Raw genomic sequence first — 24824 nt, forward strand, 5'->3', positions numbered from 1 at the left:
GCCCTGTGCAAGAGCTGCTGTGTCTGCCCTGGGATGGGCTCCCATGGGCCACCAGAGGTGCAGTGCAACAGTCAAAAGCCTGCAAGCCCGGCTCTTCCCACCTTTTTGGGCTTGACATCTTCTGTGCTGGAGGAGGGGGGATAGGCCCAGTTGCCCATCGAAAAGTCAAAAGCCTGCAAAAGTCTCCTAGAATGCATAAATCATCAAACACTTCAGTCTCTGACACCACCCCGTGATTTATGCATTCAGTAATCTTTTGTCGTTCACTGTGAATCTTCTTTGTGGGTGGTGTTTTTCATATAGTGGATAGGAAGACAGAAGAGTGAAGGAAAGGAAGAGACAAGCCCCAATGCCCTGCAATTCTCCCCCCTCAAAAAAAACTAAACCAACTTTATAATAACATAGTAGGCTAATCTGCATTAGTTACTCTCTCCACTCCGTGAGTAGTCATAGGGGATGTAATAGGATCTCAATAGTTGCAATCAAATTTCTTAACATTAATAAGGTTACAAACATATACAAATAATTGAAATTATACATTAAAAAACATTGAGTTACTTGGGAGCTGGTAAAAGGCTTTCTTATATTCTCTTCAGGAAACACTTTTTTTTGTTTTGTTTAGATTTAGTTTCATTTGTCAATATTTTGTGAGATTTAGCCAAATATAAAATTTGATGCCTTCTGAATACATATTTGTATGATTTTAAATATTCATAACTTCTTGTACTAACTCCCAGGCTAAATTTGATTGAGTTTTCTGATTCTCGATTGATTGAGACAGAACTACACACGTCTGAAAGCTTTTCTCAAGCTAACTCACTTCCCAACAAAAAGACAAAACAAACTTGGCAAAAACTAAACTAGCAGTACATAAAATGGCTTGTCTTACACAATCTTACCAGTGAGTTGTTCATGATAAAAACACAAATAAGTCAACAATTATTAATAAGCTGATAATACAAGCAGTTTTGGGAGTAGAGGAGACACAAACACAATGTTTGTGGTAAACTTTTGCATATTGCAAACTTACCGACACAAAAATACATACAGACATGCATACTACAAAGTTATTAAGATAAAAACACAAACACATGTCAAAGAACAGTATAAGTCTTCAGTCTTGTTGCTACTTCGTTTTCTCATGGGATACTTGTAAGCTGATAATAGGAGCAGTTGTGGGGGCAGTTATCTTTTCTGCCCATTGCTGCAATTGAAAGCTTTATTGGTTTCATGCAGTTTGATCTCATCTGCTGGCAGGTTCCTGCGGGGAAAAAAAGAAAATCTGACCCACTACGGACCCATTATTAAAAAGAAGGAACTATCTATTTATCCAACTCCTTTTCTTATCTGGCATAATGTCACTAGGGCAGTAATAATAGAGAAGTTTGGAACATGTTTTCTCCAAAAAACAAATAAACTCAGAGCATGCTGGAGTTCTTTTTTACTTCTCAGCATCTTTATTTGCTCTGGGGTGGCCAAGGTGTCAGGGGGAAAACACACTGTTACTTTTCCTGTGGGAATCTGAAGTCTCAGACTTTCTAAGTGGGTGATAGTACTTGTCTGAGTCTGGTCCACTGTGGTGACATCAACAATCTGGGCAATCAGTTCAGCTTTGTTATGTACAGCAGCTGTTTGTGAGCCAGTGTCAGCGTCGAGGTAACTCACTGGCAGCTGCCACTGCCCATTAGGTTTAGGGACAGACCATACTGTCCATGGTGAGTGTATAGGGACAACTACTCCTTGCTCCTGCAATTCTGCAATTTCTGGGGTAATGTTTTCACGTGTTCCTAAAGGGAGTGGGTGGGGGTTTACATTTGGTATTTTAGAAGGAGGCAGACTTGGAGCAGTTTGCAACAGACGGACAGAGGGGGGTGGGAGACCAAACACTTATTCTCTCCCTCTGGCGTCTGTCCAGGCCCTCCCCTTTAGCAGATCTAACCCCAGGATGTTAGCTGGTAATGGTCCCACAATCATGATAGTTTCTGTGGCTGTCTCATCTCCAGGTAACCAACATTTCACTCGAGCAGTGTACTGGGGTCGGGATTTGCCAAAAGCATCAGTTACCCATAACTTTTTTTTGTCTGGTTTAATGCCACACTGAATAGCAGCTTCAGTTTGGAGTGCTGAGACCTGTGCACCCGTGTCTACCACGAATGTAACCAAAGATTTAAAAGGGCCAAGAGGAAAAGTGATTACCAAATCTCCCTGGTTGTTTTCTGTAAGCTTTCTCTCATAAACCCACTGGCTATTTTTTGGCTTATTTACCGAGGGCAGTAAGTCCAGTTCCTTGACTCAGAACTGGTCAAACTGGTTAGTCCGGTTTCTGGAGAGGCTGAGGGGATCACAGTGTTGGACTCCTTAGAGGGGCTGCCCTTAGGGGATGCCTTGTGCTCTTTGATCTTATCCCAGTGCTTTATCAAGTATTCTAAATTAGCAGTGGGTAATTTATCCATCACTTCTCGAGGAATTCCTTTTGCAACACCTTCTCTCCACAGACTGTATCTCTTTCTCCCGCTAGATGACACATTTTGTTGACAAATACCTGACGAGGCAGGTTTTTGGACTTGCCCTGCCCTCCTGCAGTGTATTCTCTGGCCATTGGTACCAGAGAGCCCCAGCTGCTGACCAGTAGCTATTAAATCTTGGGCTATTTCCAACCAGGTTATTCCTGATGGAGCACCCCTTCCTCTAGGTCTGGGGGTTGCCTTTATGCGCTCCTGTAATTATTTAGCATAAACTTTTAGTGCATCAGGCAGGCCTCGAATTAAAACTGGAAATCTCTGTGGATCTGCCTCGAGTTCCATTGGGGAATTTCGTTGTGGGTCTAATAATTTTGTATGCATTAACTGGAGACATGCCGTTTTTTGTACACTTTTTACAATGTGGCCAATTGTGGGTGTTTTAATCGTGTGAGGATCTCCCCTTTCTATAGGGTCTAACCCACCTGCCCAGTAGGCAGCTCTCTGGGTCAGGGACCATGGGGCTCGGTTATCACTTGTGGTCAGGAAGACCCCTGGGCCCCAAAATCCTCTGGCCTCATCTTCACTTAATAAAATTCGGTCTCCCCCGGTAAGGGACACCCTCCACACATATTCAGTCTCTGATTCACTGGCCTTACGGCTGTATTTCTCCTGAATTCTGGCCAGTGCTTCCCCCGTGTACGGGGTAGTTCGTGTGGTAGTTTGCCTGTTTGCCCCCTGGCCAGTGGTTTCAGTTTTAATGAGGGGACGCATATGTATTACCCCCTCCTCCGGGTAACTTTGCTTCAACTCTTCTAATTCCCCAGAGGGGTACAGGGATTTGTTAACATCTACCGGTTTAGGGTATTTGGAATTAATGTCTCGCAATTCACAATTTTTCATTTCCGGTATCTTTTTAAGCCTTTCATTTTGTTCCTCCTCATCTTGCAGGGCTGACCGAAGCAATGAGTTAATCTCTCTCTCTTTCTCCAGTGCCTGACATTCAGCAGCTAACTGCTGGCGTTCTTTTCTTAATTGCTCCTGTAATGCCTTCATTGACTCTTGAAGAGATCTTATCACCTCACCGGTAGATTTTTGAATAGCCTCTTTTTCTAGCTGGTCCTGCAAAGTTCTCAGACTCTTGGAAAGATTTTATCACTTCACTTACAGATTTCTGAATAGCTGATTTTTGCTTTTGCACTGCTCTAAGGAACACACCTAAGACAGCACCCACAAAAACCAGTTCTAAACCAAGGATAACTATCAGGAGGGAATAATCCCCATATAACTCAACCTGGGGTGTCATCCCCTTTGCCTCAATCATTAACCCAGCTTAGGTTAATGTCTCTCTCCCCCTTAACCCTCTGAGGGCTGGTTTGACTCTCTCCTGGAAAACCTTTCAACAGGTCCAGGTACCAGAGAACCTTTCAACAGGTCCAGGCCACACTAGGAAACCTTTCAACAGGTCTGATGTGCCCGGGTCACACCGAGAGGAGAAAAATTCTCACTATAATTTTACAGCGAAGGGATAGTCACCATTTGACTCACCCTCGGTATCAGTTTTGGACTACACCGATTACTCCACTACATCCAAAGTATCCTGTCCGTGACGCCAAAAATGTTACGACCCGCCCCAGGAAAAGAGGGGAGAGGGGGTAACCCAGGTTTTATCAAAAATTCCTTTGGGGTGGATTAAAGCGAAACGACACTAAATAATCGGGGTATGAAAACATATCTTGATAAGATTTATTTTAACAATTTTGAATCAATAGGTAAGTTAACATTTTTGGGTGCTGTCATAACCTTTCTGGGGAGGAGAAAAATGCATAGGGGAGAGAAAGGCAGGATAAGAGCAAGGGAGAGTAAGGGAAAGAAAAGCTGAGAGTGGACAGATGTCCATAGTCACCGCCCACGGGGTCCAGCGCTGAAACTTGATAGTTGCAGCTTCCATGTCTGTCACTTGAAGTGGTGGCCTTGATCTGCTGGGGGGGAAGGAGGGAAGCCCCCCCACTCCAAGAAGTTATGAATTATCATATCCATGGTCAGTGTCACGGGCCATGCCTCGAGCCTCCAACCTCTCCCTGGGCCCTGCGCAAGAGCTGCTGTGTCTGCCCTGGGATGGGCTCCCATGGGCCACCAGAGGTGCAGTGCAACAGTCAAAAGCCTGCAAGCCCGGCTCTTCCTGCCTTTTGGGGGCTTGGCATCTTCTGCACTGGAGGAGGGGGGATGGGCCCAACTACCTATCAAAATGTCAAAAGCCTGCAAAAGTCTCCTAGAATGCATAAATCATCAAACACTTCAGTCTCTGACAGGTACCTCAAAGCAGGAGTATTTTAAATTTTGCTAAGTCTACTTAGACTTTGTTCCTCTCTGTCGTGGGAAGGAAGAGGAGGCTGCCAAGTGGGCCCGTGAGGAGGAGGAGGCCCAGCGGCGGCTGGAGGAGAGCAGGCTCCGCATGGAGGAGGAGGCGGCGCGACAGCGGCTGGAGGAGGAGGAGCGGAAGCGCAAGGAGCTGGAACTCCAGCGCCAGAAGGAGATCATGAGGCAGAGGCAGCAGCAGCAGGAGGCTCTGCGGAGGCTGCAGCAGCAGCAGCAACAGCAGCAACTTGCACAAATGAAGGTGAGGGGTTCCTGCAGTTGGACTGCCTCCTGCAGCTCCGCGGGGCAGAGCCACGGCTGCGTTCAGGGCAGTCCGGGGTACCTGGGACAGAGAGAGAGGAACTGTCTGGAGAGGGGAAAGGCAAATAGTTGAGTGTGAAAGTGATGGAAAGAGGAAGAGGAGTTACAAATTACAAAAGAGAGAGGTTCTGTCAGTAGAAGCACACTGGGAGGGTCTCACAGGTGGGTAAGGATGTTTATTCTGCCACAATGACCAGGGACCAGTGCAAAGTTCCTAAAGCTTGGAGTTCCTGAAGTCTTGGAAATCTAAATTGCTTGCTGTTTTTCAGGCAATGATGTGTTACATTATTCTTGATACACTATGATACATCAGAGGGCAATTCAAAGAAAGTGCAGTTTATACTTTGCACTTTTTCTTACTTAATTATACCATTTTATACTTTCCAGGGTTTTGTTAAACTTTGAAGGTGGCTTATAGTGTTTTTTTTTTTCATGACTGTACTTGAGCAGTATTCTCTGGAGAGTTTTGTAATTCCTGATGATGTCTGTTTTGGCCCAGCTCCCTTCATCTTCAACATGGGGTCAGCAATCAAATTCAGGAGCTTGTCAATCCCAGACCACACTGTCATTGGCAGAAATCCAGAAGTTAGAAGAAGAACGAGAACGGCAGCTTCGAGAAGAGGTAAATCCTAACAGGAACAGAGTCTGAGCTGTTGGAGAGTGGGCTCAGCCACGTGGCTGCTTGGCTGTCCCTGAAGTTATTAGAAGGAATGGTGAGGATGAGGAATGATTTTTGCAATAGCACAGCTCGAGTAAAATCCTCTGTTCCAGGCATCGGTTCAGTAAGATTTTATAGCTTCTTAATACAAGTGTCTGAAAGGAGGGAAGATGCACCCTTTTAACTCCAGGAGTACAATATGTTCACAAACCAGTATAAAATAATTTGACATCTAAAATATGTTTGCAGACATGCACAAGACCAGGGCAGTCCAAGGAAGAGTGGGCTGGGTGAGAACAAGTGATGGTAGTAGAGAAGGTATTCTTCCAAGACCCCAAATGCTTAGCTGACTGCAGTCATGATTCAATAAATTTAGTCTTTCCTAGACTAACAAACAGTTTGTATTTCCTGGTTACTTAGTGTCTCCCTTTTTGGAGGAACTGTAATGACCCAAAAGATAGTAGGTCAGCCAGACTTCTCCAGAAGAAAGTGAAATCAGTTTAAAACCAGTTTCCAAGTTAGACCTCTGAATAGTAACGAGCCTCTGTGAGTATGGACAAACACTTTTGTCTTGCCTGCAACAGCAAAGGCGTCAGCAGCGGGAGCTAATGAAGGCCCTCCAGCAACAGCAGCAGCAACAGCAGCAAAAACTGTCAGGCTGGGGGAATGTCACCAAACCAACAGGCACCACCAAGTCCCTGCTGGAGATCCAGCAGGAGGAGGCAAGGCAGATGCAGAAACAGCAGCAACAGCAGCACCAGCAGCCCAACAGAGTCCGAAATACCACGGTAGGTGTGCTGTGTCCACAGGAGGGAACAGCCCCTTCCCTGGGTCTGCTCATTGCTGCTCTACCAGCACTGCTGCTCATAACCAGGATCTCTTGGTTCTGTTTCCACAGCACTCTAACCTGCACACCAGCATTGGGAATTCAGTGTGGGGCTCCCTAAACACTAATCCCAGCAACCAGTGGGCATCTGACCTAGTCAGTAGCATCTGGAGTAATGCTGACACCAAAAACTCCAACATGGGTTTCTGGGATGATGCAGTGAAGGAAGTGGGACCTCGTAACTCGACCAACAAAAACAAAAGCAATGCCAGCCTCAGGTAGGAGCTGTTGCAAAGAAAGGCTGCCATTCATGAGGTGATCACTTAGCAGTTATAACATCTTCATGTGTTCTCCTTTTTTTTCCTGTGTCACTCAGGATCTGTTTTGACAACAAAAATAGTTAAGAGGTGATCATTCACAGTTCATTTTGTCATCTGCTTATAAAATCATTTGGTTCTTAAAAAGTGTTTGCATCTTGTAAAATAGTGACTCTTATAACACTGTACTGTGGATAAGTCTGGTAGTTGATAACCTAACATATGCATTTTTTTCCCCTCAGTAAATCTGTAGGTATTACAAGTAGACAAAACAAGAAGGTAGAAGAAGAGGAGAAGCTGTTGAAATTGTTCCAGGGGGTTAATAAAGCCCAGGATGGATTCACTCAGTGGTGTGAACAGATGCTTCATGCACTCAACACGGCCAACAACTTAGATGGTAAGAGGTGGGCAGGAATGTGAGAAGCAATATCCAGTTTTTCTGACCAGGTAGTTCTGGGGGACTGTAATGATATCAAAGGACCATTTTGAGTGCAAAATGGCTTCATTAAATAGTGACCTGAAGAACTGGCCGTGTCATCTTCTCCATGGTTTTCGTTGTCCCAGCTACAACAAATCAGTGGGGCCTGGAACCAGTTTTAAAGTGCCACCCAGAGCCTGCTTAGGGTTTCTAGTGGTTGTGGAAGCATTAGCAGAGATGAGGATCCAATTTCATCATGGATTGCATGGCAAGGCTTTATTGCCCCCTCAGTAGGGAAGTTGGAAGGGCAGGCTGTTTGCCATGGCTGCTGGATCAGCAAATCTGTGACACAGAAATCCAAAGGTTGTGTTTCTTGCACATGTGTGTTTGCATGTCAGGGTGCATTCCCTCACACTCTGCCTTCTTCTTGCAGTTCCCACGTTTGTTTCTTTCCTGAAGGAAGTGGAGTCTCCCTATGAGGTCCATGATTACATCAGAGCCTATCTGGGGGACACTCCTGAGGCCAAGGAGTTTGCCAAGCAGTTTCTTGAGCGCCGTGCCAAACAGAAAGCCAGTCAGCAGAGGCAACAGCAGCAACAGCAGGTAAATCCCACTCCCTGCAGTCCTCAGGAGTGTGTGGAGACCTGGAGTCTGGAGAGGCTGCATTCCTGCTGCACTTCACTTTTATAGGTCCTGTGAAATGCAGAGAATTAAGCAGATTTCAGATTCTTGTCCTTCATAACTCACAGTTGAGGCCAGCTGTGGACCAAAGAGTGTCTGCTTGCTGACCCAGGAAATGCTGTGGAACCATGAGGTGGATGCAGCAGTGCCTGCTGCTGCCACATGGGATGTAGGAGATGCTTTGGGCTCTTTGAATGTTTTCTGTATAAATAAACCAAACATAGTTGTGCTTTACAGTTTTGTCCTGACTTTGTTTTGTAGGATTCAGTGTGGGGGATGAACCACAGTTCACTACATTCGGTCTTTCAGACCAACCAGAGCAACAACCAGCAATCCAATTTTGAGGCTGTGCAGGGTGGGAAGAAGAAGAAGAAACAGAAGATGGTTCGGGCAGATCCCAGCTTGTTAGGTCAGTCCTCCTCTTCAGAAATTAATGGTCAGTTGGGGAGTGGGAGTTGGCCTTGTGAAGTGTGGAATTCTTATTGATCTTGAGTGGCAATACTGAATTTGAGCCAAGTTGAAGTGTCTTCAGAATTTGTTTCAATACTATTATTATTTAATGATTTGAAAAATTCCATACCAGACTCATGGAAAGCTTTTGTCAAACTTTCCCTCATGTAAAGGCCTCTTGATACCTTGATTATTATCTGGAAACCTTTAAGTAGTTCAGGGATGTCAGTTAAACTGCCTTTCCTCTTGTGAGTTGACCTATGCCTATTTTATTGATTTAATGCTAATTCATTCTTTGAAGAAAAGCATGAAGTTCCTTCATGAGGAGCAGCTTCCTGAGGCTGCCTTTGTGCCTTCCCACCCTTTTACAGGAGCTAACCACCCTAGGCAGAAAAAATGGCTCAGGTGGAATGGTCACAGACTTTCAGTTGGAGGCAGATGATGACATCATTGGCAGTCCTTCATTTATTCTCTTCTCCATCTTAATTTTTATGTGTGGATGGTATTAACCAGCTGCTGTAGCACTGATGGAAAGGTTTCTTTAAGATTCAAGGGCATCAAAGAAGTCCCTGAGACTGTGGGGTGTAGTTTTTGTAAAATAAACGTGTCCATGTTTGTGCTCTGTGGGACAGAAGGAAACCAGGGCACTGCACTGAGCAGTGCTTGTGCTGGGCCTTCTTAACCCACATTTATGTAAAGCAACCTGGTATTATCCACCTGAAGTCACTGCTTTTTTAAGGCTCTGGCAGAGCCCTGCCTTTCTGTCTTTTGTTCTCACCAAAACCAAAACTCTTCACCTGAATCAGTGATTTCTGCATTGATGAACACTGAACTTTTCTGTGGAGTCTTGACTTAAACCACCCCAGTGAGTCTGATCTGAGGACTCAGTTGGATATATTAGAAAACCAACTCGTGTAATGTGAAGTCACTAAATACAAATTAGAAGTTTCAACTGTAAGAGAAGTAGCACATGCAGCTTTTTACAAATGAATACACTCTTTTACAGAATAATTTCAAATCCTTGTAGGTAACACACTGCCACGAGAGGGAACCAGAGGGATTTTCCTAAACCTACTGAACAGAGCATTTTTCTCCTCTCTTGAAGATGAGGCTGTGGAAAGCAGTTGGTTCTCTAGCACAGAGCAGCCTATATGGCAGTCTCTAGACAATGAAATGTCAGCTTTGTGTTTAGTAAAAACACAGGATCACTTTCCCTTTTCTCATACTCCATATGGGGTTGTTGCAACCATAAAAATGGGATTTCAGTAGGAAAGTTGCATACGATATATTGGATATTTTCCTTGTTGAAAGTGTTTTCACTTTTTTTCACGCTTTTCTCACGTGCATCATGTCCTCAGCACTTCATGGCTAAAAGGTTGGGTAGAAATTTGAGTGCATTTTAGCCACCTGCATGGCCCTGTGTAACTTTACATTTTCATGTGGTACTCCAGAGATGGGGATTGTAAAAAAGCATTTCACAGATTTCATAGATGCACCTATTTAGACTTTAAAGTAAGGGGTAGAATTGCTCACACCCCCTGAAGCGTTGGGCATGATTCCACATTTGGATTCCAAGTTCTCAGAAGGTCCATTTCTGCCCCCCAGACTGTGGCAGGAGGGTGTTGGCAGCCACTCCCCAGTACCATTGACTTCAGTGTGCTCCCATCCAAGATGTTGCAGAACCTCATGGGCACTGGTGTTTCTGATGCTCTTTGGTCTTGCACTGCTGCTGCACATCCCAGACTTATCCCACCACACACAGCATCCCCCAGCCAGGTGTTTAACCCCAGTCCTTTTTGGTTGCAGGGTTTTCAGTGAATGCCTCCTCAGAGCGGCTCAATATGGGAGAAATAGAGACTTTGGAAGACTACTGAGCATGTGCAAATCAACTGGCTTTTCCTGCATCTGTTAACCATGGATTCTCCGTTTGGACACAGTGCTCTCCACCGTGTGTTGTTCTTCACCTCGCAGTGAATCACAGGATCAATCATCTCAGGCTGCTTCCTCTGGCCCCAGCAAACCCTTTGTGCCCAGGACTGCACAGGCATCGTTCCTCCTGTCAGCCCAGAGTCCCGTGGACGTTGCTCAGAGCCCTGGGAGGGTGGGAGTTAGGATTCCTTCTCAACAAGGCTGATTTGGGCAGCGAGCTTTCACTGTGCTGTGATTCCTTCTGCTGACATACCTGGAAAAAAAAAAAAATCAATTGGGATTCTGCAAACTATTGCTTCCCTCTCCTGGTTACTCTTACCACATCCAACATGTGCAGTCCCATGGAGAGAGAGAGAGAGAGTTTGTGGTTAACAGATGTTGGTCAAACCCCAATGCCACAGCTCCTGCCTGGGCTCCCAGGACGGGTGCTCTGCCGGGCCAGGGGCATCATAAGCTAACGCAGAACTGGCGACAGCACGAGAGGGGCGGTGGCGGGCGCAGTTTAGCTTGGGTTGGTTTGAAGTTGCACACCCCCTGCCAGCCCTTCTCAGCACATTATTTTTGGAGGGAAAGCTCGAGTCTGTCTTCATTAGGTGGTGATGCTGGAGCTGCTGGAGTTCCCCGTCGACGTGCTCCAGCCTTCCTGGACAAGTGGGGACTTCTGCTCTGGGAAAAAAGGGGGGTGGCATCTCTTCTTTCAGGTCGAATTTACCCCTTACATGCTACTTTCAGAGGGTTAGGACCAGTTTATTTTGAGCTCTTTTCCTGCAAATTTGTCTCGTTTAAGAGGCAGTGGGATGTTGACGTGTGGCTGTGTAGTCTTTGCAGAGGGTGGACGCTGGCTCTCAGACACGTGCCCCAGCAGGCTCAGCTGGTTGTCGTTTCAGTGCTTAGGGAACGAGCAGAGATGCCCTTTCGTCGTGAGGAGAGACACTGGAGGATGAAGCTTTGTGCAATGACGGCCCTGCTTATCTTCTACACCTTAAACTACTTCGTGCACCTTCACTGGGATCCATAATCTGAGTGTTTATGGAATCATAACCTTCCTCTCTCACCGAAAGATTAACACCACCTTCCCTGCTCCACCTGCCCACCCACCCACATGCACACACCGCAAAGAAAGAGAAGAACTGCCAAATGCACTTAGTTTGACCCCCTGGTCCCATCTCCCGTCCCCAGAGGGTTTGTAACCTGCGAGGGAGATCCGCTGCAGTTCTGGTGGAGTTGTGTAAAGGTGTCTGTTGTTCTGTCATCACTGCCTAAAGAAAACAGTTCGAGTTGCTCAAGAGCAGTTTGGCTTTGGATTTTATTTCATTTGGTTTATTCATTTTTTGGGGTCACCTTCCCCTCCTCCTCTCTCTTCCCCCTGCCCCCCAAACATGTACAGTAACTATACAGAGACTGCTGCAGACTTGTATATAGTTTTTGGATCCAATAGCATGGAGAGACTTGGAACTGTTGCAAATCTGGTCTCCCTGTCTCCTTTGCTTTGTAAATTCATAAAAGGGGGAAGAGGGGTAGTTAAAATGTTTACAAAACTTTAAACTCCCTCTGAACTTTTGCCAGTGTGGGGGGGAAAAAGAGAGAACTTAAATAAAACCTGGTTGTATTATATCTGAGAGAAAACTTTCTGCTTGCTTTTGTCAAAGCCGAGTTTTGAGATTGAATTCCTGGTGCTAAAACTCACCCCAAACTCGACTTGCATCAGTTTTCATCAAGAAACAACAAGCAAACACACAGGATGTGGAACAACAACTGCTGCTTTATTTTTTCCCTGGTGAGGAATACTGGTGGGTTTTTCTGCTTGATAATTTTAGAGTTCAAATAAACACCAGTAAGTTGAGATTGGAAACAAGAAAGCTTTAATTCTCCCCCCACCCTGTACAGAAACACGTGAATTCGTGCCCGTGTTGTTTGTGCAGGGGAGATCAAGCCATGGCTGGTTCTCTCTCACTCCCTTGCAGTCGGTGACCACCCCACCCACCCCAGTTCACTGCTGTCAATGAGAGGTTTGATTCCTCCCCTCAGCCTAAAGTCCACACAGACACCTTGGAGGTTTCCCTTTTCAGACTTAATTTTCCTTTTTTTTTTCTACTTGCTGCTTATTTTTGTGTGGAAAATCCCAGTAAAAGGTAATGATAAATGTTCTCCTGCCATTCACATGACCACAGAAAGTAAGTGTGCTAAGGCCCAAATTACACAGTGCCTTGCATGATGTTTAACTGATGTCTCAGAGAGAACAGGATATGTTTAGGCTGATAACCTGACTTTGTTTTAATGTCTTCTCTTTTTTTTAGCATATGAGGTGTCTGGTTAATAAGTGCTTTCTGTTTTTTAATGGTATGATCTGATTTCTACAATCCAGTTTTGGACTGCTCTCTACCATGTAACAAATACACAAAAGCCCATTAATTTCCAGCTCAGATGGGGGACAGGGAAGGAGCAGCTCCTTGATTGCTACATGAAAATGCAGAAATGCAAGCAGGGGAAATGTGCAATAGACCCTGAGGGTCTCACTCAGCCTCTCAGAGTTCGTCCATAATGGACCAGTGGGGAAGATCTTGTTCTTGGTACTGCAATGTGCTGGTTTCTGTGTTTGGTACAAAGGGGAGGTGCTGGCATGTGTGGATTGTGTGCTCAGGTGACTGCCTTGTCACCTCCTGTGACAAACACGGGGCCTGTTTCTTTAGCAGGAGTTGTTTGGATCAGTAGGAATGGGAAAAATAAGAGCTGTAGCATTTTACCCGCTGCTGGATGTATTTGCGTGCTTTGAGCGCCTCTGCAGACAGAACCTGCTGGGGCTTTGCTCCAGGTTTGACAGATGATGTTGAATTCGATGCTGGAGGTGTCTGAGGTCTCTTTTGAGCATGATTCCCCAGGTAGCTGCCTCATTCCTTGTTTCACTGCAGGGACAGGACTGTTCTCTCTGGTTTTGCTGCTTCCCCTCTCAGCCAGGCATTTCTTGCAAAGGCATGCAGCAAGCAGTGATTTAAAGGGACACCTAAACTGTGTCTGGCTGCCTGTCAGAGAAAGCCAAAAAGCAAAGAGTTCTCTTAGCAGAAAAATCTGTATCTGAAATTTAACCCAAAAATACTCGTGTCATATTTTCAGAGCATAAAGTACTGACATTGGGAGTGTTTGTGTACTTCATTACTTGAAGGGAAAACATGAAGTATTTATAAAAAATCCTAATGGATTTCTTCTGTGACAGTCAGCTGGAGTGTTCCCCTTTTTATACACTTCATCCTTCCCCCAGTCTCTGTTGGTGCAAATGTGATTTGAAACAAGCCTGTTTTCTGTGCTGTGACCTTCCCATGAGCCCCCAGGCGGGCAGGGCCGATGGCAGAGCTGGCAGGAGTGATGTCTGTGCACTTGGGATCCCAGGAGGATGCTGGCCCTGCCCTCCAGAGCCGACTCTCCTGCAAGACTTCCCAGCATTTTCTGGGCAGCGAAGACCACCCACGGCTCCCAGTCCAGCTCTGTAAGTATTCCACCCAGACACTGGTGCCACGGGGCTGCTCTGGCTCTGTCAGAGCGTTTGAGCTCTGATTGAGGCCCTTGTTCTTTGCTGTGCCCACCCTGAAGTACCTGCACGCCCTGAGGCAGAGCCCTCAGAGCCCAGGGCTGCGGGGTTTGGGGTGAGCTGCCCCAATGGCTCCTGTGTTGTTCTCCTGCCGAGGGAAGGCATTCCAGGAGCATCCCCGTGGCCTCCGGGAAGGGCTCACCAACAACTGCTCTGTGTGCACTGGCCTGGCAGGGTGAGCTGCCTGAGGCTGGGCTGCTCGGGGCCTTTCGGCACAAGTTTGGGAGGGTGGAGCTGCCTTCGGGAGGAGCTGTGCTCCTGGAGCCAGAGCGAGGGAGGCTCTGCTGGGCTTTGCACTCTCTCTACACACTTGCTGTTGTGAAGGGAATTATTTTTTTTTTTTACCTTTCTGGACAAGATTTTTATTGTAGCAGTGACATTTCCACGTTGTTTCGTACTTTGAAGAGTTTTAAGGATTCCTGCCGACGCTGTTCCTGAGGGAAGCCATGCCCTGCCACAGAGCCCTTCAACTGGTCCTGCTAACACTGTGTGGCATCCTGGTCCCTGCTGTGCTGGCAGGTAAGGAGCTTTGTTTGCATGTAAAGCCCAAAAGCGTGGAAGATCCTTTACTGTGCTGCCTCTCTCTTCTCTCACTTCCCTGAAAACATCTATAAGTACGTGTTGAATTATAACTGATTAATGGAAACCAGCTTTGGAATTGGTGGCTGGTGGTGAGTAAGGTTATATTTTCCATCCCAAACCCATGTTTCTGTTGGGGAAAATGGAGAAAATTCCTTGTAACTTTTCCTAAGCAGAACAGCAGTAGCACGTATGTGAGCGTGGGTGGCTGGAGATCAGTGGTCACATCAGTCACAGGAGATGGAAAACCTCCCAGCAGCTGAGGGGACAGGCTGTCCCTCAGCTTTTAATGGCAGGAAGAAGTTACAGTTGTGAAAAGAAATGGGTTTTGAGGCTAAAGCATGTGGGGCAGTTCCTGGTTCCTTCTGTACTCTGCTACAGCAGGGAACTCCCCAACAGCTGCTGCTGGCAGAAATAGGGAAGTGTCCATGAAAACCTCCATCCAAAGCCAAACTCTGCATCCTCAGGGGGTCTGTGCAGAGCTGGGGGTCCCGAGGCAGCGCTGGGAAGGCTCTGCCCCATGTTCAGTGAGGGGATGGGAATCAGAACAGGTGAGGTGCCTGTTCTGTAAGGCACCGTTTTTGAGGGAATCATCAGTAATTTCAACCCTGCCTGCCCTGCCCTTGGCACCCTGTGCTGGCTGCAGGGAGCACAGGCAGCCTCCAGGCTGCAGGGCTCAGGTGGGTTTCACAGGGGAGGGAAAACTGGGCCTCCAAACCCGCTGTGTTGATGGGCTCTGAGCGTAGAGGTGGAAACTCCTGTGGGGAACTGCTCCCCTCAAAGCCTTTCCTTCAGTGGAAGTGAGGCTGAAGGGATGGCTGGGGCCAGGATAACAGGCAGGAGCACAGCATTTGTTTTCCTGAATTCCTGTCCTACCTCCCTAGACCTGGAGCAAGGCTGGTTTGCAGTTCCCTCCCTGTTTGTTCCAAGCATCTTGCCTAGCAGGGAGATCCTGGCCAGCTGTTTAGCAGATGAAATTATGAAATCACTTCTTTCTAAAGGGGCTTTCATAGGGGTAGGAGAATTCAATGCTGTGCCTGGCTGGAACAACTGTGGGTACAGGAACAGAATTCCTCCAGCTGGTATCCTCCCTGTGGAGGACACCTTCCTGCTGGGAAACTTTTAAAGTAAATAAGAAATGAGCACTAAAAGGTGCATACTTTCCTTCTCAAACCCTCAGCCTTTTTTGTACAGTGGAACTTTAATCACTTTAGCACAGTTTCAGTTTGTGCCTTGCTCTTGCTCCCAGGAGCAGTGACCATGCTCTTGCCCTGCACCAGGTAAGATCTTTCTTCATCATTAACAGTATTTCACTCTGCAGGAAGTGATTCATTTCCAGTGAGAATTCCATCTGTTTCCTCTCCGAGCTGGAATTTCTTCTATGGTGTTTAAATTTCCAGTATTTGGTGCATATTTGCTCTGCCTCCCTCCTTGCCAGCTTTCCTGTGGGCCTGCTCTGGCATTGCCCTGTCACTGCCTCCCTGTGTCACTTTGCTCCTGTGAGATACTCCCAGGTTTACTGATTCCTTTACTGGCTGAGCTGTGCTCGTGCAGCAAGGCCAGTGCTCTCCAAGGGCTTTGTGCTGGTGAATGCAACGTTCAGATCCTGGTGTGCAGGACAGACTTCATGCTTTCTCTGCTTAAGGCCTCTATCAAGTTGTTCCCTGCTCCCTCAAAGAGGACATGAGGGAACCAGCATGTATGGGAAGCCATCCCAGGAGCAGAGTGACTCTCTGCTGCATTGGGCATCGAGAGTTCCTGCCCCAGCACAGAGTGGAATTTTTTCTGCCTTTTACTCCATTAGAAAAGGAAATTTCCTGCCTGGTGCAGACAAAGAGGGGAAGGGCACAGACAGCCCTCTGCTCTGAGCACATCCCCACGTGGCCCTGCCTCTCTGTAAACAAGTTTGCTCCCCGTTCCTCAGGACCGCAGCGCTCCGTGCTGTGGCACTCAGCAGGCACAGATGCCCTTTGTGCTCCCGGTGAAGGCCTCTTTTCATCCTGCCCTGGCCCTGTGCCACCATGGCCACCTGGGGCTGGACAGCCCGGTGCTGTCCTCAGAGTTCACCAGCCCTGCCCTCCCATCCCAGCACCTCTGAGTGCACAGCAGAGCCCTCCCCGGGGCAGGGGCTGCCCTGGATAGGCTGCAGCTGTGCCAGCCACTCCATCAGCAAACCAGGGTCAATTCCTAGGATAGATTAAGAGCTCCAAGTGAAGTGGAAGTGAGTAAAAAGCCTTTGCAAGGTGTGGGCTTCTGAATCGTGTACATATTTGCTATTTGAATTCACCTAAGGGCTCCTGAGTTTCTTTGGTTTGAGCTAGTGTGGAATTGTGTTGTACTGTGGTGGCACATCAGAAGGAGTTTGAGGGGAAAAGCAGCAGGGCAGAAGGAAAATATACAGGACACCACCTTGACCAGGGACATCTCTGTAGCAACTTGTGTGTCCTCATTCTCAACTATAGGAGACTAAAAGATCATTAGGAAGTTTTTAAAGCTCAAGTACTAGAACATGAAAAGCAGCAAATAGGTTTTGTCAGGGAAGTTTCTGGAGAAGATGTGGTTCAGTCTTACAGCAGGACTTTGGCCATTACTCAGCCTGGCTCTGAACCAACGCTCCTTATAAATTACTGACACTGCTACTGACTCCTGGCTAAGGTTGGAAGTGGGGAGTGAGGATGACAAGGTGCTGAAACCAGCTTGTGTGAGGAAGAGTATTGGTCACTGGGGAGCGATCTCGGGGACGAAGATGTGAAGTGGCCACATCTGCCAGCCCTGAGGTCTTGCAGTCTGCCTGTCTGGGAGGGTCTGGCTCCATCACATTTGGTTGGCTTCCTCAAGACCTGTCACTTGTGGAGACTCTTCCAGTTTTACCTTTGTCACTGAGTACCTGGGGCACTGGCCACCATGTCACTGTGCTGGCAGCTCGCCTCACCTCCCTCTCTCTGAGCATGGAAACAGCAGTTTTGTCAGGTTGCCCTTGGTGTCATCCTCTCTGGATCTCTCTACAGCCCACGTGCCTGGAGTCCCTCTGAGTTCCTGCATCCTCAGAAAACTTATGGTGGATTTCTTTACAGAAACTCTGAGATTTTCTTCCCTTTTCCTGGTCTCAGTTGTAACTAACCTGTGCTGGATAGTGGGAGAGGACATAGTGCAGCTGAGAGATTTCTCTAAAATAAGACAATTTGTAGTGTCAGTGTGTGGGAAGGTAGAACTGCCATCATCCACCTGGCATACTGGAATACTTTTAGTATAGTTTTAGTACAGTATCAGTATTCCAGTATTACTTTTAGTCCATTTTGTCCAGTTCCTCCTCTGCCCAGTAAACCCCCAGAGACATTATTGTATGTTTTTCTCTTAAGTATTCTCCAACTGTGTGTGTCACAAAGAGAATTTCACTGTTAGTCTGTGGAGAAGAAGTTGCCCTCAGCCCGTGCTCCAGTGCCGAGACAGGGCTAATGCTGGGGAATAACTCCGTGTCTGCACTCGAGGTTTCCCTCCTCAGAGCACCCACAGGGAGCTGTGGCAGCAGTGGGGTTACCTGTGTGTGGCAGCAGCCTGGGAGCCCCTCCATCTGCCCACCTGCTGCCCCTGCTGAGTCCCTGTGGGGCAAACCAACCGTGTGAGTGTGCCAGGTGGGTTTTTCTAGAGACAGGACTGGTCCCAAGGCTGATGACAGCACAGCTAATGCATGGCTCTCACCCAGATGTTAAACATCTGGTCTTGTGTTGGAGGATGTATTTTGAGCATGTTTCTTGCTAGTTCTTTGTAGAAATAAAGTTCTTGGGTGTGCAGGAAAGCCATGTGCTACCTTGCCTTCCATATCTGGTTTCCAACTCTTGGCTGCACCCCCTCACTGGAGGTGGCAACGTGTTTGGGTGTTTTCACACGTGAGAAATGCTGTTCCCTGCCTCCAGGGCTGTGGAGCTGCCCTGTAAATTCCTCTTTCCCTGTGAAGGGCTTCTGCTGGGTTGGAGCTGTCCCAGAGGTGTTTGCTCAGTCACAGACATGTTCCCCTGGTCACCCTCAGGGTGACAGTAACTGTGTGGGTGCTCAGGCCTGGCTGCACTGGTGCTGCTTTCCCTGTAGATGGTGTTTAGAGTCCTGGTCTCCTGCTTGTGCACAGAGAAACTGAGCCCAGGAGGGGGAGAGGGACTTGTGGTCCCCCAGAACATGGGCAGCAGGCAGAGAACTGAACTTCCTCACTTGGGTCCTACACCTGTACACAGAGCCTGCCCAGCCTCCATCCAACAGGTGACCAGAAGAGGCCCTCATATCTCACTTGGAGACACGTGAGATCTTATTAAATGTGCTTGTTGGGTTCTGGCACCTGACACAAGCTCTGTCCTTCCCCCTTGCTTTTCTTGCTTTTCCCAGAGGACTGGAGAGGGAGTGTGGTATTTACTGCTGCTCTGTTACAGATCTGCCACTCCCAGCCAGTGGCAGCAGGGCTGACACTCACTGGGACTGTCGGGGAGAAGATGTGACACCTCTGCTTGGTAAAGAAACCTGCTGGATGCGTGAGGGTGGGTGGATGGGTGCTTGGACTTCTCAGCCACGCAGGAGTGGAGGCACATGAGGACATGAGCTGTTGGTTTAGGAGGGAAGATCAAAGATGAGCCATGGAAAAAGTGCTGGCCACGAGCAGGTGCTCTGCCAGGCTGCAGCAGTCAGCTCTGGAGGGACCTGCCTGCTGGCAGTGTTCTCTAGGGGTGGGTTTTGTGTTCCCCCACCTGCTGTGCCGGTGGCAGGGCTCTACACCTCGCTCCAGCAGCAGTGAGGGGAAGGAATGAGAAGGGGACCAGCCCTGCCTCCTGTGACATTCACTTGTTGGTGTTTGACTTTGTGCACGACTCTGCTGCTGCCTCTGAGCTGACAACCCTGTTTGTGAGGCACCAGAGCCAACTGAAAGGGGTTGTGTTTCCCTCGGCTGAAGCGCCGTTAAGGTGAAACCACAAGAACTCGGACAGAAAACGTGTGGTTGGCACACTCTGCCCCTTCTGTGGGGGCGAACTGAAAGCATCAGATGAGGGGAGTTAACCAAATACAGACCCAGCAGCATCCATGTCTTGAAAAAATCACAGAGATCATAAACAAAATGAAACCTGTTTCCTCTGTACTTGGCTATCAAAAATAAGCTCTGTGCCCTGCTTAAAGAGAGCTGCAGTAGATTTTTCAGGAATTAGATGCATTCTAAGAGGGGACAGGAGAGATTTTCTGGGACCTGTGGGTGTGGTTAGATAAAGAAACTTTGCACTCTGGCTGGAAGGGGTACTGCTCCCTCCTTACCCCTTTGAGAGTTGGGAAGACCCTGTCCAGATCCTACAGGCTCCCTGGGTGGTGCTGCATCTGTTACAGATCATCAGAGCTCACACCTGTCCCTGGGCAGATGTGAGGGACATGCCCAGCTCTGGAGAGAAAAAACATTCTTGGGAAAGGCAGCAATGCCATCCTCCCAGTACAGTGTTCCTCTTTCAGCTGGGGACAGTGGCAATGCTGGTGCTGGCCCCAGGGTTGTTGACACAGTCAGCAAGGTCATAGCTGGAGTGTGGCTCTTCTGTGTGGGGTTTCTCCCCTTGCAAAAGCAGCCTGGAACAAGGGCTTCAAAACTGTTCCTTACGTTTGGCCTGTTCTTAAACCAACAGCTTCTCCATGCCACTGTTGCCAACTAATTAGCCCAGCTCTGCTCAGTTCCTCTCCCTGTTGTTTTAACTACCTTTACTCACTGAATTCTGTATTTCCTCCTGCTCTGTCCTCTGGTAGTGAACCACAGGATTTATAGAAGAGAGCTCCACTGGAAATGACACTTTCTGGAAGAGCCTCTGGATGGGATGTGAGTCTTCAGCTCTGCTGGTTGGTTTGGCAGCACAGGTTGGGAAGGGCCCTGCAAAGGGCTCAGGTGTTTCTGGGGAGCCCTGGTGGAACACAAAGCTCTGTGTGCTTGTCTGGGGGAGCTGAGCTCACCCCTTTGGTGCAGTGAGCACGGATGTACCGGGTGTGTGAGGACACGGTATGGACGCTACGCCCGCTCCTCCCCGGCGGGACAGCCAGCCCGGGTGTGCTGGGGACCCTGCCTGGCCCAGCTGGCACAGCCCACATGCTGGGGACTTGTCTCTCTCTGTGCTCAGTGGGCCAGAGTTAAACCTGGTAGCTGCCTCACTGAACATCCTGTAGCTTTTATGGCTGTAGAAAGGGCTTTTACAACTAGTTTAGAACATTGTTTTGTCCCCAAGACTGTGGGCAGCCTGGAATAGCTCTGGGGATGGTGGGAGCTACTCTCTGAGGCAAGCCCTGCAGTAATTTCTCAGTTGGTTTGTCCAGGCAGAAAAGGGGAGTGTTTTGGTGCTCCTGTTCCTTTGGATGCAGGGCTCCTACAGGAGAACAGTGTGTGGTGGAGCCTATTAATGACAATTCTTCCTGCTCTGGGGGAGGCGAGGAGGGCTCGAGGTACTGAGACCTGAAGTGGCACTGCCAGGATGTGCTGCTGCCATCTCTCTTCCCAGGCCATATAGAGAGCCTGGGACACCAAGGGTTGACATGCCAGAGCCAGGGTACCGTGCCCCAGGGAGCCTGGGTTGCTTGCTCCAGCTCCTCTGACTCCCTGTCCTGGTTGTGATAACCGTTGTGTCAGTTCAGGAGGGCCCTGGCTCTGGATGTTTGTTTCCCCCCCACACAGCTTTTTTTTCCCCATCCCAGTGCAACATTCCCAGCGGTTTCAGCAGGGAGCTGTGGAATGTCTCCTGCTCCCGCCAGGGCCCATCCGAACAAGCTGGGCATTGACAGGGAGTGCTGGGCTGAGCCACACACAGACAGGGAGGGCTCTCTGCCTTGGGCCCTGACCCACGGGAGGAAGGAATAACAGGAGACCATTGGTAACATCAGAGCCTGGCCCAGCTTTCATCTCCCTGGCACAGGGGAGGCGCAGGAGAGGGAAGTTGAGGCTCTGGGGTCCTGTCTGGGGGAGCCGTGTCCTGCACTGTGCCAGCACCTCTGGCATCCTGCACTGCATGGACTGGGAGTGCAGGACAGAAAGGCCCTGAAATGCTGGGAATTTGGCCAGCACAGGTAGCCAGGTGGCCTCTGCCTGTTGCAGACATGTGACAGCCCAGTCCTACGGGTATCCACGAGCAAAAGAGCTGTGGGTGTTCACAGGGCCTCTTTGTGTGTGAGCAGAGGTTGCACAGTCCGAGGAGCTCCCTGTTGTCCCGTGTGTGCTGTGTGTACACCAGAGTGCCCCAAAAGCCTGTGGCAGTGGCATCACCCTGGGGCTGCTCTGGGTGTGGGTGTTGAGTGGAGGTGGTGCCCTCTGTGGGGAGGGCTGTGCCCCACCGGGTTTCTCAGCGCTCAGGTCACCCCTGCACCCACCCCAGGGGCACCTGGCAGACAGCTGGAGCCCAGGGACCTGCTGAGCTGTGGTTGTCACCAGCAGCCTGCCTTGGCCCCCATGCCCATGGGTGCTTGTCTCCCAGCAGAGTACCCCCAGGGCCCGGTCCCCACCCTGTGGAATGAGCCGCCCGAGCTGCCCTCCGGAGCCGGTCCCTTCGACGCTGCCACCACCACAGCGCGGCTGTCGGACGCCACCGCCTTCCCCCCGTACACCTCTGAGCTGGAGCCCGAGGACACCACCCACCTGCACCGACTGGACACCGGGGACGGTACGTGGCTGCACCGTGGGCCACCTGTGGCTCACCCCTACAGGGGCTGGGGTGTCACTGTGGGTTGGCTCTCTGGGGGCCTGTCACCTCCCAGGAGGTGCTGAAGCCACCAGAGGTGGCCTGTCCCCAGCCACACTGCTAGGGAGGGGAAGGGCCGCCTGTACCTCCTGCTCAGGGGAACTTCCCCACTGAAAATCCTCCACTGTGGAGCACTGGCCAGCCCCAGAGCTGCTCCAAGACCTTTCCTCTTGCCCCCGGTCTGACCTGTCATGGCAGGCACCTGCAGAAAGAAGTCTGAGCACAGGCAGGGCTCTCCAGAGCAGAATGTGCCTGGAGCTCCCTAAACAGGGAGTGAGCACCTTTCCTGGCTCCTGACTGACAGCAAAAGCCTCTTTGGATGCAGTTTTGCCACAGGCAAAGGAACTCTAAGTATGGGTGTTAAGAGAAAAGCTCAGTGCCACAGACCTGCTTTGTGGTAGCTGTCCCTGGGACCTGGCTGAGGGGGCAGTGGCTGGCTACAGCCCCTGCCCAAAGGTGCAATGCTGCTGGGGCACAGGACCACACCTCGGCTGTCTGGGGACGTGGGACATCCACCATGGCCAGTGCATGAGCTCCAGGGCAGGAGCGTGACCCGATGGCTGGGGACATGCTGGGTGTGGGGTGATCCCTGCAGCCCTTCCCATCTGGGGCCCCCTGACTCTGCTGACCTCACACCTCGTTTTCTGTCCCTGTAGGCTCACTGGGGCCCGGAGCTATCGGTGCCATCGTCATCGCTTCCCTCCTGGGGACGTCTGTGCTGGTGGCGTTGGTCATCATCACGCTGAGAAAGTTCTCGGCCTCCTGAACTCAATAAAAGATTTTTCTGTTACACAACCAGTCTGCCTCCAGCTCTTGCCTGCTCCTGCCCCCTGTGCCTGGGGCCCTGGAAAAATGCTGCACACCAGGCCCTCTGCTGAGCAGCCAGGTTGCAACTGAGTGCTCTTTGCTCTTAGTGTGTGCATCTCCTAGGTGCACCCAGACCTGGCAGGCTTCACCACCCCAGGCCCTGTCACCCCCCTGGTCACAAAGGACTTGTGGCAGTGTGTGGCTTTGAGCTTGGAGCTCAAAGGGGCCCTGCTGGGTCTAGCCTGGGTGATGGTAACACTGTGGGGCATCCCTCAGCACAGCTTTCCTCGGGAAGAGTTGTTTATTGGCATAAACCACTGCACATTCATGTGTTCAACCCCACTTCCACCCGCTGCATTTGGGCCAGTTGCTCCCTACCTATTGCACTGGAGGAGACTTGAGAGGAGGCGAGTGATCAGTGCAGGGGAGGAAGGAGACACACACAGGCTGTTTTGGCGCTGGCTTGCTCAGCTACATTTCATCACACGGTAAAACGAGACAACAAGAAGTTCCCCTCAGTTGGCTGAGGCAGCCTGGCAGGGGCCAGGGGGCTCCAGCCCCTGCTTGTGGGCCGCAGGCCCGGCCCTGGACAACACTGGAGACCACTGAAACGGGGGCGTGCAGGGCTGGGGCTGAGGAAGTAACACTGGATGCCACTTGGTGCCTGAAAACGGCACAGCCTGTGGCCGGGGGCTGGAGTCACAACAGAGCAGGAGGGGCTGGAGCAGTTCCAGGGCTTGGCGGGGGGACAGGGCACAGCAGCCCCACTCCCTGGAGAAATCCAGTGAGGACCTGCTGTCCTGGCACTGGGGAACTAGTGAAACAGCTGCTTCTCATTGATGGGTAATCCAGCTTTTGTGTCCTGTGAGAAACACCCCAGGTGGGCATGTTGGGCTGCAGTGCCTAGGCTGGCCTGGCTGCTGGGCTGCAAAGCTGGAGGATCTGCACTGTGGTGACTTCTCAGGTAATTTTAACAGATTCCTCGAGCTGGAAGTCCCTGGGGGTTTGCACTAGTAAATTTGTGGCTGCTGCAAGGTCAGAGGTTTGGTTGTCTCAGAAAGCTGACTGTGGGGTGCTGATGGGGAGCCTGGCTTGGGGTGTCCCCATTAAATCAGCCTCCTGTTCCAGACTAGAGGCTGCAGGTCCTTCCTGGCCCCAGCTCTGGGCTGGGCACTGGATGGTGACCTGGAGCCTCTGGCTGGTGTGAGCTGCCCAGGGGCCCTCTGCCAGGGGTGCCACAGGTGGCTGGGGCAGCACAACTCTGCTGGCTGTGGTCACATGCTAAGGTGGTGGCACTGAGCTGGACCTGAGCAGGCAATGCCTTCTCTCCCTCTTCACTGCTGTGGCTCCCACCACTTCGGTCCTGGGACTGGCTCTGAGCTGGCTGTACCAGAGCTGTGGTGACAGTAGAGGCAGCCCCAAGGACAGCCCTGGCCCCCCCTCAGCTGTGTCTGGCCTCGTGCTGCACACCCCATATGTAATCTGGGCCCCATATGGTTCAAAGACCAGCTCAGGATCCTCCCTTCAGCAGCTTCCCAGCGTCCTGTTTCCTCCTCACGCTGCTGCTGGCACGGTGGTGCCTCTCCCCTCCATGCAGGTGGCTGGTGTGTGGTTCCATGGGCAGGCAGCTGCTCTCCATCCCCTCCCCAAGCACAACTGTGGCACCGCCAGAGCATCCACCAGCACAGGCCGCAGTGCCTGGAAGACA

General features: G+C 49.9%; 2 protein-coding genes across 17 annotated transcripts in view; both read left to right on the forward strand.

The window, feature by feature from the left end:
• The window catches only part of GIGYF2 (GRB10 interacting GYF protein 2), a 79294-nt gene extending 67251 nt beyond the window's left edge, over window positions 1-12043 (forward strand). For all 12 annotated transcript variants that reach the window (XM_051782350.1, XM_051782353.1, XM_051782356.1 and 9 more), the window contains 8 exons: window positions 4843-5079; window positions 5638-5760; window positions 6381-6584; window positions 6695-6900; window positions 7182-7336; window positions 7791-7960; window positions 8300-8447; window positions 10295-12043. In XM_051782350.1, coding sequence (XP_051638310.1) covers window positions 4843-5079; window positions 5638-5760; window positions 6381-6584; window positions 6695-6900; window positions 7182-7336; window positions 7791-7960; window positions 8300-8447; window positions 10295-10362 — 1311 coding nt within the window. In that variant the 3' untranslated portion in view covers window positions 10363-12043. The remainder of the gene's footprint in view (window positions 1-4842; window positions 5080-5637; window positions 5761-6380; window positions 6585-6694; window positions 6901-7181; window positions 7337-7790; window positions 7961-8299; window positions 8448-10294) is intronic.
• A 139-nt stretch (window positions 12044-12182) lies between these two features.
• Window positions 12183-23670, forward strand: SNORC (secondary ossification center associated regulator of chondrocyte maturation). 5 transcript variants are annotated; one of them, XM_051782508.1, is made up of 4 exons: window positions 12183-13898; window positions 14359-14519; window positions 22046-22231; window positions 22966-23670. In XM_051782508.1, the coding sequence occupies exons 2-4, from the start codon at window positions 14447-14449 to the stop codon at window positions 23073-23075; spliced, it is 369 nt and encodes a 122-aa protein (XP_051638468.1). In that variant the 5' UTR covers window positions 12183-13898; window positions 14359-14446; the 3' UTR covers window positions 23076-23670. The 5 variants fall into 5 exon arrangements, with proteins under 5 accessions (XP_051638468.1, XP_051638467.1, XP_051638471.1 ...); XM_051782507.1 differs by having other exon boundaries at window positions 14406-14519; XM_051782511.1 differs by having other exon boundaries at window positions 14406-14519; window positions 22049-22231.
• Window positions 23671-24824: the final 1154 nt, after the last annotated feature.

Source organism: Manacus candei, unplaced genomic scaffold (assembly GCF_025592945.1).
Source record: "Manacus candei isolate 608988 ecotype Guabito, Panama unplaced genomic scaffold, ASM2559294v1 h1tg000015l, whole genome shotgun sequence".
Taxonomy (NCBI): Eukaryota; Metazoa; Chordata; class Aves; order Passeriformes; family Pipridae; genus Manacus; species Manacus candei.

Coding starts and splice junctions, on each gene's coding strand:
- SNORC (XM_051782506.1), top strand. CDS start 14,447: ATGCCCTGCCACAGAGCCCTTCAACTGGTCCTGCTAACACTGTGTGGC. Junction 14,520..22,045: donor GGTCCCTGCTGTGCTGGCAG/GTAAGGAGCTTT, acceptor CTTGTCTCCCAG/CAGAGTACCCCCAGGGCCCG. Junction 22,232..22,965: donor CCGACTGGACACCGGGGACG/GTACGTGGCTGC, acceptor CTGTCCCTGTAG/GCTCACTGGGGCCCGGAGCT.